Source organism: Theropithecus gelada, chromosome 17 (genome assembly GCF_003255815.1).
Source record: "Theropithecus gelada isolate Dixy chromosome 17, Tgel_1.0, whole genome shotgun sequence".
NCBI lineage: Eukaryota > Metazoa > Chordata > Mammalia > Primates > Cercopithecidae > Theropithecus > Theropithecus gelada.
This window is the reverse complement of record NC_037685.1, coordinates 38,462,356-38,480,082: the sequence shown is the minus strand read 5'-3', so window position 1 is coordinate 38,480,082 and position 17,727 is coordinate 38,462,356. Positions and strand designations below refer to the sequence as shown.

Here is a 17,727-nt window from a genome sequence, read left to right as displayed (position 1 = left end):
TGAGACTGCGTGAAACAACACGAGCAGCGGTGAACTGCCAGTAACCCAGAGCGGCATGGCTGGCCTAAGGGCTTGCACATGTCAGCAGAAAGAAGATGTGGCCACAGAGCAGGCAGCAGCCTTGTGTTGGAATCACCCTGAAAGCTATGGAGAGGCCCTGAAGGATGATAGCTGGAGTGAAACAATCAGATTTGTGTTTTCACAGAGATCACTGGTGGAGGCTGTGGGGCAGGCTCAGGAGGGAGGCAGTTAGTGACAGAGATGGAAGGGAAGAAATTCAGGCAAATGGCGCTAGTGGCCTGAACTACAGCACTGGAGATGAATGACCGACTTACATCAAGGAGGGAGACTCTTTGGGGCTGAACTGGTGGGGAGGGCAGGAAGGACATGGATGCATAAGACGGAAATGCCTGGGGTGAAACCCTAGGTTTGGACTTTCAGGTAAATGATGGTTCATCAGGTAGGGAGTGAGAAAGGGAAACGAATTTAGCAAAGAAACAGTACATGTCAGCTGTGCGCGGTGGCTCACGCCTGTAATCCCAGCACTTTGGGAGGCCAAGGCGTGTGGATCATGAGGTCAGGAGTTCAAGACCAGCCTGGCCAACATGGTGAAACCCCATCTTTACTAAAAATACAAAAATTAGCTGGACGTGGTGGCGAGCACCTGCAATCCCAGCTACTCAGGAGGCTGAGGCAGGAGAATTGCTTGAAGCCAGGAGACAGAGGTTGCAGTGAGTCAAGATTGCGCCACTGCACTCCGGCCTGGGCAACACAGCGAGACTCTGTCTCAAAACAAAACAAACAAAAAAAGAAACGGTACCTGTCAAGAGCTGATGGGACACTGAAGTGGAGAAGTCTTACAGGCAGTAGGATATTTCGGTCTGGGGCCCCAGGAGAGAGGGAGGTCCATTCTCTGGATCCTGAGGGACTCACAGGAGCCATGAGCTCAACAAAGTGGTGAGGACAGAGGCTGAGTGGGTCCCCTTATGTGTCTAGCGTGAAAAGCTCAGTAGGCAGAGAACTGAGTCTTGGGAAACAACCTATTTAAGGAGCGAACAGAGGAAGAAGAGTTCAATCCAAAGTTCAGCATCAGCCCAGCCAAAGCACTCCTCTGAGAGCTGGGCTTTAGAAACCTCCTTCTATTTGTCTCCTCCTCTGGGGTTTCTCCTTTCCCCTGTCCATCTTACACACTGCAATAAAATGACATTTTTCTGAGATAACTGTCCTATCTTTGTTACTGAATAAACCATTTTTCACAACCAATGTCCAAGCCGAAATCTACTGTCAGGTTTAAACTACCTCCCTCCATTACGAGTTACTAGATCATTCCCCATTTCTCACTACATATCTGCCCACATGTCAGTCACAGGCCTCCTGGAAGCCTCTCCTTTTTAGGGTCTCATTAGCACCTCCAGGCCTCACTCTTGCTGGTCCTCTCCTCTGGAATGATGTGCCTCACCCTCTCCACCCATCCAAATTCCACCTGTCCTTCTACTTCCTGAAATCTTTTTTGGCAGCATCAGTCCACACCAGTGGCTCTCTCCTCAGCTTTTCACTGCATGGATGCTTCAGTAAATATTTCCTTGTCTTTGGATGTTCATCTATTTCAAGTACAACTGCCTGAGCTCCCTGAAGTTGGCCACAAACTCATGGAGGGAAAGGACATGTTCTTCATTTCTTTTGTGCCCACAGAGAAGCCACCAGTATTGGTCAGCGAGCTTCCCAAGCAGTCTGTGCCCCCAGAGTCACGTGAGGAGCACATGGCAGGGGGTGGCAGCGAGCACCTGCCAGATGGCAGGATGAACTCTGGCATAAGCAGGCAAGAGAAATCTAAAGAAATACAACACTGAATCAAGACTTGAGTGTTATTTTGGAATACCTGAAATGAAAAACTGCAGACAGATCATGTGTAACATACAGTAGTTAGTAACTGAAAAAAATGACATTCTGACTAAATAAACTCAGATTCTATGAAAAGCATCTAAAAATCAACAGTTTTTAAATAAATAAATAACAGCTGCATTTTAAATGAAATACACAGTATGAGATTGCCTACAATAAAAGATACAGCAGCAAACAACAAAAACATACATTTGAAACATAAAGAAGAAGATGGAAGCAAAAGTTCTAACTTAACCCTAATTAAACCTGAAGCCTGGCACTGAGTTTCCTGCCAGCCAAAGTGAAAAGGGGGAAAAAAAATCACCAAGGAGCTCTCATATTGGGAGGTATATGAGTTAGGGATCAGAAACAGAGATCTCAGAGTCAGACACAGCTGGATCTCACTCCCAGATCCCCATCAGCAGCTGCCCCTGGACAAGCAAGCACTCCCCTGAGCCTCCAGGGAAATGAGGGAACACCTGCATCTCTCTAGGTGCACACTGGGCATACATGAGATAACATATACTGAGTACTTACCATAGGACTGGCACAATAAATGGTGGTGGTCTTTTTACTGATAAAGAGTGAAACATGCTAATTCTGCAAGAGAGACAGGACCCAACCTCCATAAGAAAAAGGACTAGGGGCTATCTTTCTTATACCTGTGTCCTCAATGTCCAGCCCTAGGCCTAGCATATAATAAGCACTAAGTACTTATTTGTTGAAAAGTAAACGAAAATCAAAATAAACTTTTCCCCAGGTATTACATTCCGATACAACTGCACCCTGTACAGTACTCGTGCATGCACACAAACATGGCAGATAATTTCCAGTGGTGGTTTAACAAGAGTTCTCTACGTGGTGATTTATCACACTTATGTGAATAACACTGAGACACAGCTGAGTGAAGAAGTTCAGCAGGAGGCTAAGCACTGAGTTTTGGGTGTATCCATGTGCAGACCCTAGAAGTAAGCTTAGCAAAAAATCAAGTCTGGTCTGTGCTGCCCAGCAGACCGCTCAATGTAAAAGCCCGGCAAAGGCCCAGGGGCTGGTGTCCTGCTCTGGACTTCAGACCTGTTGGTGAGACCATCCTATGAAAGTGGAGGAGTCTGACAGCAGTACGGACAGCCATAAAGGCCCGTGCCACTTCACAGGCGCCTGGTGGGAATGCACGCTCCAGCAGGGCAGGGATTTGGGTCTGTCTCATTCCCTGAGGCCTGGGTGCAAGCTGGTAGATCCCATGATGTTCCAAGTATCTGGGGTGGGGAAAGACACCGTGCGGAGTTTACGGCAAGGCAGGAAAGGAGAACCATAATGTGGGTCCATAGGGTCCTGGAGCGAGGGCGTGCGCACGCAGCCAAGAATCCCATTTGTATAAACTACTGCTGCACCACGAAGTGCCTGTCCGTAGGCCGTAACGTGAGCATGTGGTCAGCAGTGTAGACCCACCACGTTACCAAGCCAGGCGGGCCGACAGAAACCCGTCACCAGATGGACATGGGCATCTGGGCTCAGCATGAGTGGGGCTGCAGGGCATGGGTGAGCTGCAGAAGCAGACATGCCAGACCACCCTGGCAGCCACCTCTGCTGCACCACAGCCTCTTCCCAGCTAACACCAACTGCCACAGCGGTTGGGCCCCTCATGACCAAGTGACAGAGGGGAAAACAGCCAAATGGATAGGCTGGCTCAGGACATGAGTGGCAGCTGGAGGAAACGGCTGCATGATGGCTCGATCTTGAAAGACAACGATCAGGGGAACCCCTATGTGCAGAGCCCGGGCAGCACATTTGGTCACCAACTCTGAGTGGAAAGAGAAGTGGCCTGAGGCAATCACACGTGAGGATCTGCTGGGCATGGCAGATCACCTGGTTGGCCGGTCAGGGGACTGGAAGGAAGGGCACAAGGAGGACCCAGCTAGAGGAACAGCCGCATCAAGTGTTTTGCAGGTAGTGCCCACCACGGGCATCCACCACCGAAAAGGCACCAAGTGGAAGGTGGGCAGAATGGCCGTGGCTCCATCGCCAGATAACCCAGTGCTGGCACACGAATGGATGGCCACGGTGGCGGCACAGAGGAATGTGCAGTCCCCTCACCCAGACCGACCTATCTCCTGCCACTATGGAGCATCCAACCTGGCACCCACAGAGACTGCATGCACCGGATAACCACCGTCTGCAAGCAGAACAGTCACGCGGCGCCGAGACGATGCTGGGCCCTTTCCACCCTGCAGTGTTATGGAACACATTGTCCCCCACCCCTTGCCCCTGCCCCAAATTCACACACTGAAGCCTTAACCCTGCGATGTGACTGTATGCTGACAGTGTTCTCTCTCAAACTCCTTGTATAAAAATCTTCCTGAGGAGGCCAATCTGAGAAATGCAGCTTCTCTGGTTTGCTTATTGAGTACAGATTCAAAGCTCTCCAATGGAGAATCTCCTCCCAGGACTCCCAAGGTATCTCAGACAACATATTTCCCCCAAATCTGCTCTTTTGATATTGGTGAAATGGAACTATCAGTCCTCTATCTTCAAGATTATCTAGGCCAGAAACATCAGAACACCCCCTCATAAGCTCTGTGCCTCTACCTTTATACTCAATCACTACTCAGTTTTTCTGACCTTGATCATTCTGAGTTCTCATACCTTTCGCTCTTCTCTGTTTCCTTGTAGGATTTACCTCCTGCTAAATACAAGGCTTCATCTGTAGCCTGTGTTCACCTTGGATGTAGTTCTTCTCTTACAGAACTTATTAGTTCTTTGCTTTCAGCTCTCAGCTCTCACCCCTACAGAGGTGACTCCATCACCTACATATATATGTAGCTTCCACATCTCCAAGACAGAGATGTCCATCCTCCAGCTTTAAATACATCATGAGCACCTTTATGGCATGTTCCAGAGTCACTCAAATTCAAGCACATCTTTAAGAAACAACTTCTGCTTCTCTCTTTCTCTTGTAGACTCTGCACCTGATAAGGTGCCCTCTTCCTCCCATCCCAATATAAACTCTGGGACCTGCATCTCCAATGAGACTCTAAGGACCTCAAACCTGATTTCACTTCTCCAAACCATCGTGAGATCTGCAGACCTACTTCTTGCATCTAATGCTAGTGGGAGACAGAGAGATGGCAGAGGTAATTTATGGTTTACAACTACCCCAGGGGTAAAGAAGGTAGAGGCGAAAAATGGGGAGCCCTGTAGGCTGGCTCACAGAAGTGTCCTAGAAAGATCAGGCCTGAGGTTTTAGCCTGATGTGCACTAACCCTCCTTCCTTCGCTGCCCATGGAAGACAAGTGTGGTATCAGATTGTTTGGATGCAGTATTTGTAGACAAATGTGCAATAGTTTCTGATTATTGATAGCAAGGTTGAGAAAACACAGCATTTTTAAAATCTACTCCTTGGTTGTTCCATTGAAAATCTTCTTACCTTCATATTCTCTTCATTTCAATTAAGGAAAATCAAGAAGTTTTACATTTGTTCTTCACTCCATGGCATATGATTAGCATTTTAACAGGAAGACACTGTGGCTTTTACAAGATTATAAAAACAGATAAATAGCACATCTTGTTAACTAGGTTGGTGTTTCTCTAAGAAGTCATGCTTATCTAATATAGGTGGAAAAAGAATGTCCAGTTTGACCAATCTTTCGGCTACAATTTATTTTTTACCTTCTTAAAAAACTAAGAATCGCCACTAACAGAGACCTACATTCTCTTTGGAAATGTCAAAATCTGCTTGCAAGGCACTGGAATAAAATGTAGTCTCTATCTCACATGCAATCACAGAGGAAAGATTTGCTGGGGCCACTGAGAATTTCTAAATTTTTAGTGATTATTATCACTTTTACCTGCTGCTGTCTCTGTCGCCTCCCTTGTGCAAACTGAGAGAACATCAGCTGCCGGTCCAGCAGCTCCATCCTCTGCTGTCTCTGGATGTCTAGCGTGGCTCCCATCCCAATTCTGGCTTCGCTGGTGGGTTCTGAAGAAGAGAAGATGGGTTCAAGTGTCCAAGAAAAGAATTTTGCCATCCAGCTGGGGATGCAGAGCACCTGATGCACCTGGAACATTTTGCTGTTGTAGCACAGACCGGACATCTAAAAGAAAAACGTCCAATGTGATTGATTAAATGTAGTATCATTTTAAAAAATGTACATGACACAAAAATCAGCAGCCTCCAAACACTGCACATAGTGTTCTTCTTAGTCACAGCGTGTTAGGCAATAAGCAAAATCCTCTACCACAGAACACTAAGCAGTACAAATCAACACAAAACTGAATTTACTCAGTAAAACAACATTGTTTTTTATTGAATTAGAAGAGCTAGCAAAATTCTAATCATTTAGTATACAAAGTTCAGGTAAAAGATTGTCAAGACACTGTCTTCATTTTTTAAAAAGGTGTAAGAGATCTGATTATTGAAACACTTTCACACTGTACTGACTCTGTGGTTACCTTTGTTGGCAGATGGCCATCGCAGAGACACCAGCAGAAAACAACTGCTGTGTCTCAGCTGACCCAGTCACACGATCAATTTATCAGAGAATAAACACAATCTAAAATCTTGGTTTTTATTTACATAGTGTTTTAATCAGTTTTTCAAGTACTGATTTTTCTAGATATTTAAAATCCTCACCAACATTAGTTAGCAATGAACAATTCCATTTATAAACCAACCCTGTCTTCATCTTGAAGGTCATTTATAATGTAAGGTTACAGAAGTCTCAAGGCTTCCTATGATTTTCTAGCTAAAAATGACTATGGCTATTCCTTTGTTTAAAAAAAATAAATCTTGATGTGAATTTCATTCTTAGGATTAGAAGATCAAATTAGAACATATTTGACAACTTTCTAATGTAAGTATACTTCAATGTTTTAATAATAAAATTTAAATTGATGAATTGGAAAGAATTCTTTGAGACTGTGTTATACACCGGGCACTGTTCTGGGAACTTAGAATACAGCAGAGAACAAGATAAGCAAGGCCCCACTCTCACAGGGCTTATAGCAGTCAATGTGGAGAACAGGCAGTAATCCAGTCAACACGTAAACTATTTCCGCCAAGTACTGGGAAAGAAATAAAGTGACTTGGGGCATGAACCTACTCTGGGGGCGGCAGGGGACATCAGGGGTGCCCTCGGAGAAAGCGATACTTGAGTGAAGATCTTAAGGATGATGGGGTGCCCATGACTTGACAAACTGGGGAAAGAACACTTCAGGCAGAGAAAGCAGCAGATGCTGTGCAGCCCGAGCTTGGGAGTGTCTATCAGGTATCTTGGGGGGCCACTGAGTGGGCAAGTGGCTATGTAATTCTAGAACTAAAGGAAAAGTTGGAGATAAGGATTTCGGAGTCACTGGATATGATGTGACATTTAGGGTAATGGGACTAGAAGAGATAAAATGGGGGTGGGGGAGATACAGCAGAAGAGAGAACAGGACTAAGGACTGAACCCAGGAGTGTACTAATATTCTACGGACGGACAGAGTAGGAAACGCCAGTAAGGAAATCTGAGACGGGGCTGCCAGTGAAGAGAAAGGAAATAGAAGAGTTCAAGCTAAGAAGTGTTTGAAGATAGGGATGGTCAGCTACATCGAATGCAGCTGCTAAGTAAGACAGAACTAGCCACTGGATGTCGCAAATGGAGGTGTTTGATAAACAAGGTGTTTACAAGAACAGTTTTGGTACCAAAGACAAACTGTAGAGGGCTGAAGAGTAAATGGTGGACAACTTCTGGTTTCAAATAATTTCTGTGCCCCTTCTCTCAAAAATAGTATAAGACAACAAAGAAAATGAAGACAGAAACAAACTCCAAGGTCCGTGAAACTAGAAACTAATCCTGAACCATGCTAACAAAATAGAAAGCTTATCAAGTGATTATAAACCACTCTGCATATAAGCAGCTAAGTCCAAATGCCTGCAGAGAGTCCTGTGGGACTCAGACAAGCACAGGGACTGGAGCAAGCTTGTTCAACCTGAGGCCCATGGGCCACATGTGGCCTAGGACAGCTTTCAGTGTGGTCCAACACAAATTTGTAAACTTTCTTAAAACATTACAAGGTCAGGAGCAGTGGCTCACACCTGTCATCCCTGCACTTTGGGAGGCCAAGGTGGGTGGATCACAAGAGGTCAGGAGTTTGAGACCAGCCTGACCAACATGGTGAAACCCCGTCTCTACTAAAAATACAAAAATTAGCCAGGCGTGGTGGTGCACACCTGCGGTCCCAGCTACTCAGGAGGTTGAAGCACAAGAATCGCTTGAACCTGGGTGGTGGAGGTTACAGTGAGTCGAGATTGTGCCACTGCACTCCAGCCTGGGCGACACAGCGAGACTCTGTCTCAAAAAACAAAAACAAACAAACAAAAAAACCAAAAAGAGTTATGAGATTTTCTTGCAATTTTTTTTAAAGCTCATCAGCTATCATCAGTGTTAGTGTATACTATGTGTGGCCCAAGACAATTCTTCTTCCAATGTGTCACAGAGGAGTCAAAAGACCAGATACCCCTGGACTAGAGGGTCTAGGCCCTGTGGAAGGAGGGTTACTTAAGTCTGGGTAAGAGGCACCCCAGTTCCTCCTCATGCTCCATGTACCCTTTCTCTCCTCCACAGAGAGAAGGGAAAGCTCTGCAGGGCATGAATCAAGGAGGGTCCATGTGGGTAGGGAAGGCCAAGGCCTCTGCACAGACAGACTATGTGCATCTCATGGGGCTGTCAGCATAGGGGTTCCAGAAGAAGCCAACAGAGGGAATATGGATATTATATTTAAAGAGATAAACAGCTGAGAGTTTTCTGGAATAAATAAAGAATATAAATCCTCAGGATAAAAGTGCAACAGTCCCTAAAAGAATGTTAAAATGAAATTTACATCTAGATTCACTGTGGTGAAACAAAAGAAAGAAATCCTTAAAAGAAAAGCAACCAGGGATAAAATACAGACTGTTTGGAAAGAAAAAATAAACTGTTAGCAAATTACAGCAACAAAAACTATAAAATACTTGGGAATTTTATATATATATATATGGCCTTGACAGAAAAAAATGAAAAAGATAGTAAGGGATATTTTTTCAAAACCAACCCTAGTGATAATAAAGATACCAGTTCCATGAATAGGAAGATGCAAAACTGTTAAGATACCAATTTTCATCAAATTAATATGTAAATTAAATATCATTCAAAATAAAATCTTAACAGGGTGTTTTGTTGGAACGTAAATGCCAGTCCTCAAATTCATGCCGAATATTTAAGGTTTGCTTTTTAAAAACACCATGTTGGGAGAAAGAAGCCAGACCCAAAGCCTGAAAACATGATTCCACTTCTGTGAATGAATTAACCTAAACCACACACTAAGCAGTAAAACGAGACAGCAAAGCGCAAAGATGATGATGGTGTGTGCTAGGAGGGGTCACAGAAGGGAGGCAGAAAGAAGAGGAAAGGGGTCACAGGAGAGAGGTGGGAAGGAACGGGGGCACCATGGGCTGCGGGGCTGGCCAGGCATGGTCTCTACCTGCATAGTGGATTGTGGATATATTTGCTTTATAGTGATTTACACAGCTTCGTGACAGTTACAGTTTGTGTTATACATCACAATTAAGAGTTAAAAGACAAAGAAATAAAAAATCCAGAAAAGGCAAGGCAATTTTAAAGAAGCATAAGTCCTATCAGATTTCAAGACATACTATAAAGTTGGGCTACCTAAAACAGTGTGGTCTTTATCTAGGGTTACTTAAATAGACCAAGAGAACAAGAGCTTAGAAATAGGATCCCTAGTGTAAGGGCACCTGGTATTCAGCAGACATGGGTAGACTAGGAGGGAAGGGGCACATGGGCTATACACGAGGAAGAGAAAGAACAGGGCCCCTTCCTGACACCAAACATAAACTTGCAATGGAATAAGAACTCAAATAGAGTTCATAAAATTGTAAGTCTTTCTGCACAAAATACAGAAGGAATACCTTTTTGGCACTGGGGTGGCAAAATATTTTAAAATAAGAAACATAAGGTACAAACTAGAAAACACACGTTGGTCTACTTTACAATTTAAAAGCTGTAGTATGCCAAAAGCTACCATAAATGAAGTGAAAACACAAGTAAGAGGCCTGAAGAAGGTACTCAGAATTCATACAGCCAACCAAGGCAGCATTCAGAACATATCAAGAAACCCTAAAAATGTGTAAGAAAAAGCCCAGTTTTAAAAGCATATGAATAGGTAATTTCAGAAGAGAAAACTCAAATGGCTAACAAACTCATGAAAAGATGTTTATCCTCACTTGTTTTTAAGGGACTGAAATCTAAAATGAGCAATCTTAAATACAGCAACAACTGGCAAAAACGTAAAGGTCCTCTATCATCCAGTTTTATCTCTCTCTCTTTTTTTTTTTTTCCATTTTGTGGCGAATGGGGTCTTGCCATGTTGCCCGGGCAGGTCTTGAACTCCTGGGCTCAAGCATCCTCCTGCCTCTGCCTCCCTAAGTGCTGGGATTCCAGGTGTGAGATTTTGGTAAGGATGGAGGGAACTGAGAACTCTCACACAGTCCCAAGGGAAGGTGAAGCTATGGTGCCTCTGGGGAGCAATGTGGCAACACCAAGTAGAGCGGCCATGTGCTTTGAGGCACATTCCACTGCAGCCCTGCATGAGAGAGACAGGAAGCAGAAACAAATCATCCCCAGGAGGGGAACAGCTGAAGAGTGGGTTATCCATACAACACAGTACTATACAGCCATCCAGATGAACTCCGTGTGTGTACTGACGTGTTTAAACGGAAAAATACACATAAGAGGTATCACATGTTGCGCTTATCTTCTTGCAAAATTTCAAAAAACAAAATAATAGTCTATGCCGTTTGTGCACACATCTGTCTGCAGTAACTACAGAATCACAGAAAGTAGCCTTTGCTGTAGAGGGGTGATGGGGCACACGGTAGGGGGTAGGGAGTGGCATTCTTTGTAACAAATACATATTTTTAATGAAGAGAGATACATCAAGTCAATATGGGAAAAAAAAAAAACAGTAATGAATTGGAGGTAAGGAAGTAGAAATCCCTTTTCTGAAGATCTGGTATAAAACAGAAAATGGGGTATATATCAGCATTACACTGATTTCAGCAGAAGATAGCAAAATGTTATAAACATAACAAAATATTAAAAATATAAGACAAATTAGAGCTGTGAGATTTGAATTAAGTACAAAATTAAACATTTTTATTTTTCGGTCTCAAAGCATCCAACTGTGATTGTTGATTTGTTCATTGCTCCCGTTAGCTATTTTAACTTCATGTATCTGGAAGCTGTTCCTGTTTGTGGACGCTGTTCTTAGGCACACAAACACAACTGACCCTCTCGTCACAACAAAGTATTCTGCTGCGTCTTTAGTAATACTCATAGAGAAATCTACTTTGTCTGATCTTAATACAGCCATTTCAGCTTTTTTTATGCTTACTGTCTCCATAATATATCTTCATCCTTTTAATTTCAGGCTTTTTTCGTGACTTTGTATTTAAAGTGTGTCTTGTAGATAGCATATGGCAATTTTTTTTCTTTTAAATTAGTCTGACAATCTCTACCTCTTGATTGGAGTGTTTAGCTATTATTCATACTTAATGTATTTGATTGAATAGCTGGATTTTGCTATTTGGTTTCTGTCTGTCTCAACTGTTTTTCACTCTTTACTCCCCCTTTCCTACGTTCTTTTGTACTATGAAATATTATTTAGTATTTCGGTTTTTTTCAGCTATATATCACTGTATTTTTCCCCACATATTTGCCCTAGAAATTATAATATTAATTCAAAATTGAGCATAATGTATTTAGAGTTAATACTGAATTACTTCATACAAAACAGGAGAAGCTTGCAAGACCCTACAGTAAGTCCTCACTTAACTCACTGATAGGTTCTTGGAAACTCCAACTTTAACTGAAACAAAGTATAATTTTGTCTTCTCAATGCTATAATGAAAAGATGCTGAATGAAATGACATTATTTGAATGATGTTTTGCTTAAAGTTGGAATTTCCAAGAACCTACTGACAAAGTTAAGACTTACTGTAGTTCCATGTAATGTCTTCCCATCCACTGCGCTACTTCTGTCATATGTTACACCTATATACCTTAAAAGCTCAACAATACAATGTTGGTTCTTCTGTGCTCACGCCTGTAATTCCAGCACATTAGGAGGCTGAAGGAGGAGGATCACTAGAGGCCAGGAGTTCAAGACCAGCCTGGGCAACAGAGCAAGACCCCATCTCTACAAAAAAATAAGAATAAATAAAAAGAATCAGCTGGGCATGGTGGTGCATGCCTGCAGTCCCAGATACTTGGAAGGCTGATATGGGAGGATCCCTTGAGCCCAAGAATTCGAGGCTGCAGTGAGCTGTGATTGCACCACTGCATCCAGCCTGGGTGGCGGAGCAAGACCCTGTTGCTAATTTTTTTAAAATCATATTTTTAAATAAATTAAGAAAAATATAATGAAAATGCAGTTTTCGTCAGTATTTAAGGAGCTCACAATTTGGTAGAAGCTCTTAATTTATGGGGGGAGGCCACAGACAACCTTAAGAAACTGAGGAAGGTTAAAGATCTTCACACTCCCGTCCATGCCGTCCCTGCCCCCACAATGACAATGAGACATGAGTATATACTCACAAAACTATGTATTCCATTTCAGCAGGACCAGTCTGTGAAGAATATGGATCCTCCACCCAGTAATAAAAATAAGACTGCAAATTCCGGCAGGGAAGTAGGGCTTTTGTGTTCATCTGCTTACATTTCTATCCTATCTATCTAAATATAAACTCTGAATGGGGAGGATTTGGGTTGCTTTTGATCACTACTTGGCCTCTGCACTTAGAAGAGTGTCTGGCACATGGTACTCTAAGTATTTCCTGGGTGAATGGTGAATTAACAAATGCTCCACAAAAATAAATACATTATCTTAGATCCTTTTAAAGGAAATTGGAAAGTTATGCACTCTTTTTGGTTCCAAGTTTATACTTTCCCATATGATAAAAGATAAAGAGTTCACTTGTCCATGCCACTGGCACACCAGCATGACCTCAAGTTGTCAAATAAAGTGCTACTGCACAATGTTTTGAGATTTTCACAGAGGAGTAAGACATAAAGTGCTTAAAACCCTATTCTATGGAAATATGGGACAAAAATAATTACATTAGATTTTGGCATTAATTAAGCAATTAAGTAATCACTTAATTACTGCCAAAAGCTTTGAGAGCGCATCAGTTATTATAATACTACCTTAAATTTACACATTATTTTTAATTTTAATTTTTATTATCTCTCTTTTTTTGTTTTTTTTTTTTTTCCCTAGAGATGGGGTTTCGCCATGTTGCTCAGGCTGGTCTCAAACTCCTGGCTTCAAGTGATCCTCCCATCTCGGCTTCCCAAAGTGCTGGGGTTACAGGTGTGAGCCACCATGGCTGACCTAATTTTCATTATCTCATAAACCTTTTTTACATTGGGTCTTCTGAATGAGAGAGTTTTCTTGAAATCCATAGACCCTGTGAAAAGCAGGCTTTAGAAAAAGACCATATGCTTGGATTTGTGTGTCAAGGGGCTAGGGGAGCTCTACCAAGGAGGTCTTGCAGGCCCTCAGAGCTGGGGAAGCCAAAGAGCAAACGGAGGGGCCACTGAAAAAGAAGGCAGCAGTGGTGCAGTCTCTGGCAGGCAAGGGGTCAGTGCAGGATGACCAGATAAAGCAAAAAGGAACAAGGAGCATATGCCTGGGAAGACAAGCTCGAGCTGGAGTTTGAGCACTTGGGCAACAGGAAGCAGGAACCCTGTCTAGGAAAGGGGACACATGGTCACGCAACCAGAGAACCCCTGGCCCACATCCAGCTGAGAGTCTAGGCCAAAAACCCAGGCTGGCTCCGCGTCACAGGGAGCAGAACCCCATATGCCAACAGCGGAAGCTGGGACCTTGTAAGTCTGAGAATGTAAGGCAAGAGGAAATGCTTTTCTCTTAGTCCACTAATAAACATGGACATCGATTACACTGTTCTTCAGATTTTCCAGATGTTTAGCCGTTTTAGGAAGGGAATCATGAAATAATGCTCATCAGGCAAATAATTTAATTTGCTGGGTAGAAAACATGCAAAACACTCTTAATCACAGACAGTAAACTTCAACTGTCCTCTGGTCCTGTTTAGTACTAGCCTGAAACCACAACAGGCAAAGGTTAGAAACCATGACTTTGCAATGACACACAGGTGTCGACTGCTTTCTTTGGTCAACTGTGGCTGAACAAAAACCCACAAGGCAAGCTGGGCCAACCACCAGTCCCACATTCAAGAAACCGACCATCTACTGGGACAACAGGACAAACCTAGGGGGCTGCTTTCCCAGGGGCATGATATTGCCTCTGCATGACAAGGAGCAGTCAAAGGAATAAATGTCCCCTTGCAAATGAGCCCCAGCACACAGACTTTGTGTGCCCTCAAGGCCTGTGGTAACCAGACCCACTGAGACCTCATTTATTCACTCAACAAATATTTACTCAATGCTAACATGTGCCAGCCTATGTTCTAAACATTGGAACATAGTAGAGAGCAAAACAGAAAGATCCCTGCCCTGATGCATCTTACATTTTCCTATTCCTTCTTCTGCACTGAAAATGTTAGAGAGAGAATAAGGGAACTTTGTACCTTCCCTAATTTATTATCCCAAGAATGCGAATGCAAATTAGAGATGCCCAAAGTTATTTCTGCCATTTGTGAAACGTTTTGAAAAGATTATTCTTTTCATGAGAGACAGAACCAGGTGCCTTTCGCAGTTACTCTGAGACTTGTTATTCTTTAAGTGCAAAATTGATTCAGATTGAATTTTCTACAGCTTTTCTATCTCATATGAGGGAATAGAAATATTAAACTAAAAAATTTTGAGGTACCCAATTAAAATGCTCGCTATCCTTCTGATTCTTGGAAAACCAAATTGGAATAGAGACAGAAATAATTAGGCTAATCGCAGATCATTCATTTCTCACATACTGTCTTAGAAACCTGCTCTAGGCTTTTCCTTTTGGGAAACCATGCATGAGGAGGATTAGGTCAACTATGCTAAGTAGAACACTTCAAACAACAGTGGCTTAAATACAAGAGAAGTTTATTTTACCTTCATATTTAAAAACCTCCAACCATCTTAACTATAGTCAAAGCAGTCAGAAGAAAAAAATAAGAAAGGACAAAAAGGACAAAAGGTGACTTTAAGGAGCCTTCTCAGAAGTCTCACGAATATGTGTGTTTATACTTCAATGGCCAGGATGCCAGGACTTAATCCAGTGGTCAGACTGAGATATGAAGGATACTGAGATATGTAATCTCAGCTGGAGGCACTGCTGGCTCAGAAATACACTGGGAGGCAACTAGAGTCTCTAGCACATGGAGAAAACCATAATCAGGTGCTTATATGTAAACAAACACCTTCTAATATCTATTTTAACATGGAGACCATCCTCCTTGAAAAGCTACAGGCACTTTCTTAAATGGATTCAACAAATGAAAAATAAAAATATGGGCTTATTTCAGTTGAAACTCATTTCTTACTTTTGATGAAAAACAATAAACTAAAAGTGAATGTGAAGATCTAAAAGATTTGTGGATTTACAGATACAGCCTCAATGGTGAAAAACTCAATGTTTTCCATCTAAGACCAGGAAGAAGCAATGATATCCATTCACCACTTTTATTTAATATTCTATTAGAGGTCTTAGCTAGCATAATAAAGAAAAAGAAAAGGCACAAATTGGGAAAGAAGAAATAAAGCATATAAACGCATAAAATTTATTTCCAGATGACACAGACCATCTATGTTGAAAACTCTAAGGAATCCACAGAAAAGCTACCAGAAATAATAAACACATTTAGAAAAGTTGCAGGACACAAAAATGAAATACAGAAATCAACCGTATTTCTTTTTTTCTTTTCTTTTCTTTTTTTTTTTTTTTTTAGACAGAGTCTTACTCTGTAGCCCAGGCTGGAGTGCAGTGGCATGATCTCAGCTCACTGCAACCTTGGCCTCCCAGGTTCAAGGGATTCTCCTGCCTCAGCCTCCTGAATAGCTGGGATTACAGGTGCCCACTACCAAGTCTGGCTAATTTTTGTATTTTTTAATAGAGATGAGGTTTCACCATGTTGGTCAGGCTGGTCTTGAACTCCTGACCTTGTGATCAGCCCGGCTCGGCCTCCCAAAGTGCTGGGATTCCAGGCATGAGCCACCGCGCCCGGCCAATCAACTGTATTTCTATACGCTAGTGACAAACAATTGGGAAAACATTTATAAAACCAATTCCAATTATAATAGCATCAAAATACCAGAATTACTTAGGAATACATCTAATGAAAGATGTGCAAGGCCTATACATTGAAAATTTAAAAACTGCAAAAGGGAATTAAAGAAGAGCTAAATAAATGTAGAGACTTATCATGTTCATGAGTTGGAGAACTCAGTGCTGTTAAGATTGTTGTATTAGCTGTTGATTACTGAGCAACAGCTTAAAACAGTGGCTTAAGTGGCTTAAAACAATAGGCATCTATTATCCATACAGTTTCTGTGGGGGCAGGAACGTGGGAGTAACTCAGCTGAGTGGTTATGGCTCAAGGTCTCTCATGAGGCTGTAGTCAGTCAAGATGTCAGTCTATCTGCATTCATCTGAAGACCTGACTGGCACTGGAGGATAACTTTCCAAGGTGGCTCAAAAACACACCTAGCAAGTTAGTGCTGACTGCTGGTAGGAGGCCACACTGTTGGCCACGTGGACTTCTCCACAGGTCTGCTTAAGTGTCCTCATGGCATGGCAGATGGGCTCCCCAAGGGCAAGTAATCCAGGAGGGAGCAAGATCAAAGTAGCTGTGTCTTTTATGATCTGCTCTTGGGAGTCACATTCCATCATTTTTGCCACGTTCTATTCATTATAAGTATCACCAAGTACAGCTCAAACTCTAGCAGAGGAAAAATAAGCTCCATCTCTTGATGCATAAAAGAATCTGTGGAAACACTTAACAACCATTACCACGGCAATCCTTCCCAAGTTGATCTAATGTTTCAATGCAATCCCAAGCAAAATCTTGACTCTTTTTCCCCTTTTTTGAAGAAATTACAGGCTGACTGTAGAATGTATATTAAAAGTAAATGTCCTAAAATAAGCAAACCAGTTTTAAAAAAGAAAAACAAGGTGGGAGGACTTATATAGCCTGATTGCAAGACTTACCATAAAGCTGGAGTAATCAGTGCAGTGTGGTATTGGCATAAGGACAGATATATAGATAATTAGGAAAGAAAAGAGTCAAGAAATAAACCTATACTGGTCAACTGAGTTTTGGTGCCAAGGCCATGCAATGGAGAAAAGGGTCTTTTCAATAACTGGTAATGGAACAACTGAGTATCTATGTGGAAAAGAATAAATCTTACCCTTTACCTCAAAAGAATTATACTCAAACTGGATCATAGACCTAAATGAAATGGCAAAAACTATTAAATTCTAGAAGAAAATATAGGAGAAAATCTTTGTGACATTGGATTAGCCAAGATTTCTTAAAAAGAACATCAAAAGCACAAACTATTTTAAAAATCAGTTAACAATGAATGAATCAAGATTTTAAAATTTTGCTTTTTGGTAACAGACAAGCCACAGATTGGAATATAATTTTCATAAAACATGTCCAACAAAGAGCTTATATTCAGAATATACAAAGAATTATTTTAACTCAATTAAAAGATAAATAGCCCAATGAACAAAATGGATAAAAGATTTGAACAGATACGTCACAAAAGAAGATATGCAAATGACCACTAAGCATATTAAAAAAATGCTCAACTTCATGAATCATTAGAGAAATGCAAATTAAAA

General features: G+C 42.1%; 1 protein-coding gene across 3 annotated transcripts in view; it reads right to left on the bottom strand.

Annotated features, from left to right (window-relative positions):
* UBAC2 (UBA domain containing 2) overlaps window positions 1-17,727 on the bottom strand; it is a 187,162-nt gene that overhangs the window by 41,476 nt on the left and 127,959 nt on the right. For all 3 annotated transcript variants that reach the window (XM_025363995.1, XM_025363993.1, XM_025363996.1), the window contains one exon: window positions 5,727-5,972. In XM_025363995.1, coding sequence (XP_025219780.1) covers window positions 5,727-5,972 — 246 coding nt within the window. The remainder of the gene's footprint in view (window positions 1-5,726; window positions 5,973-17,727) is intronic.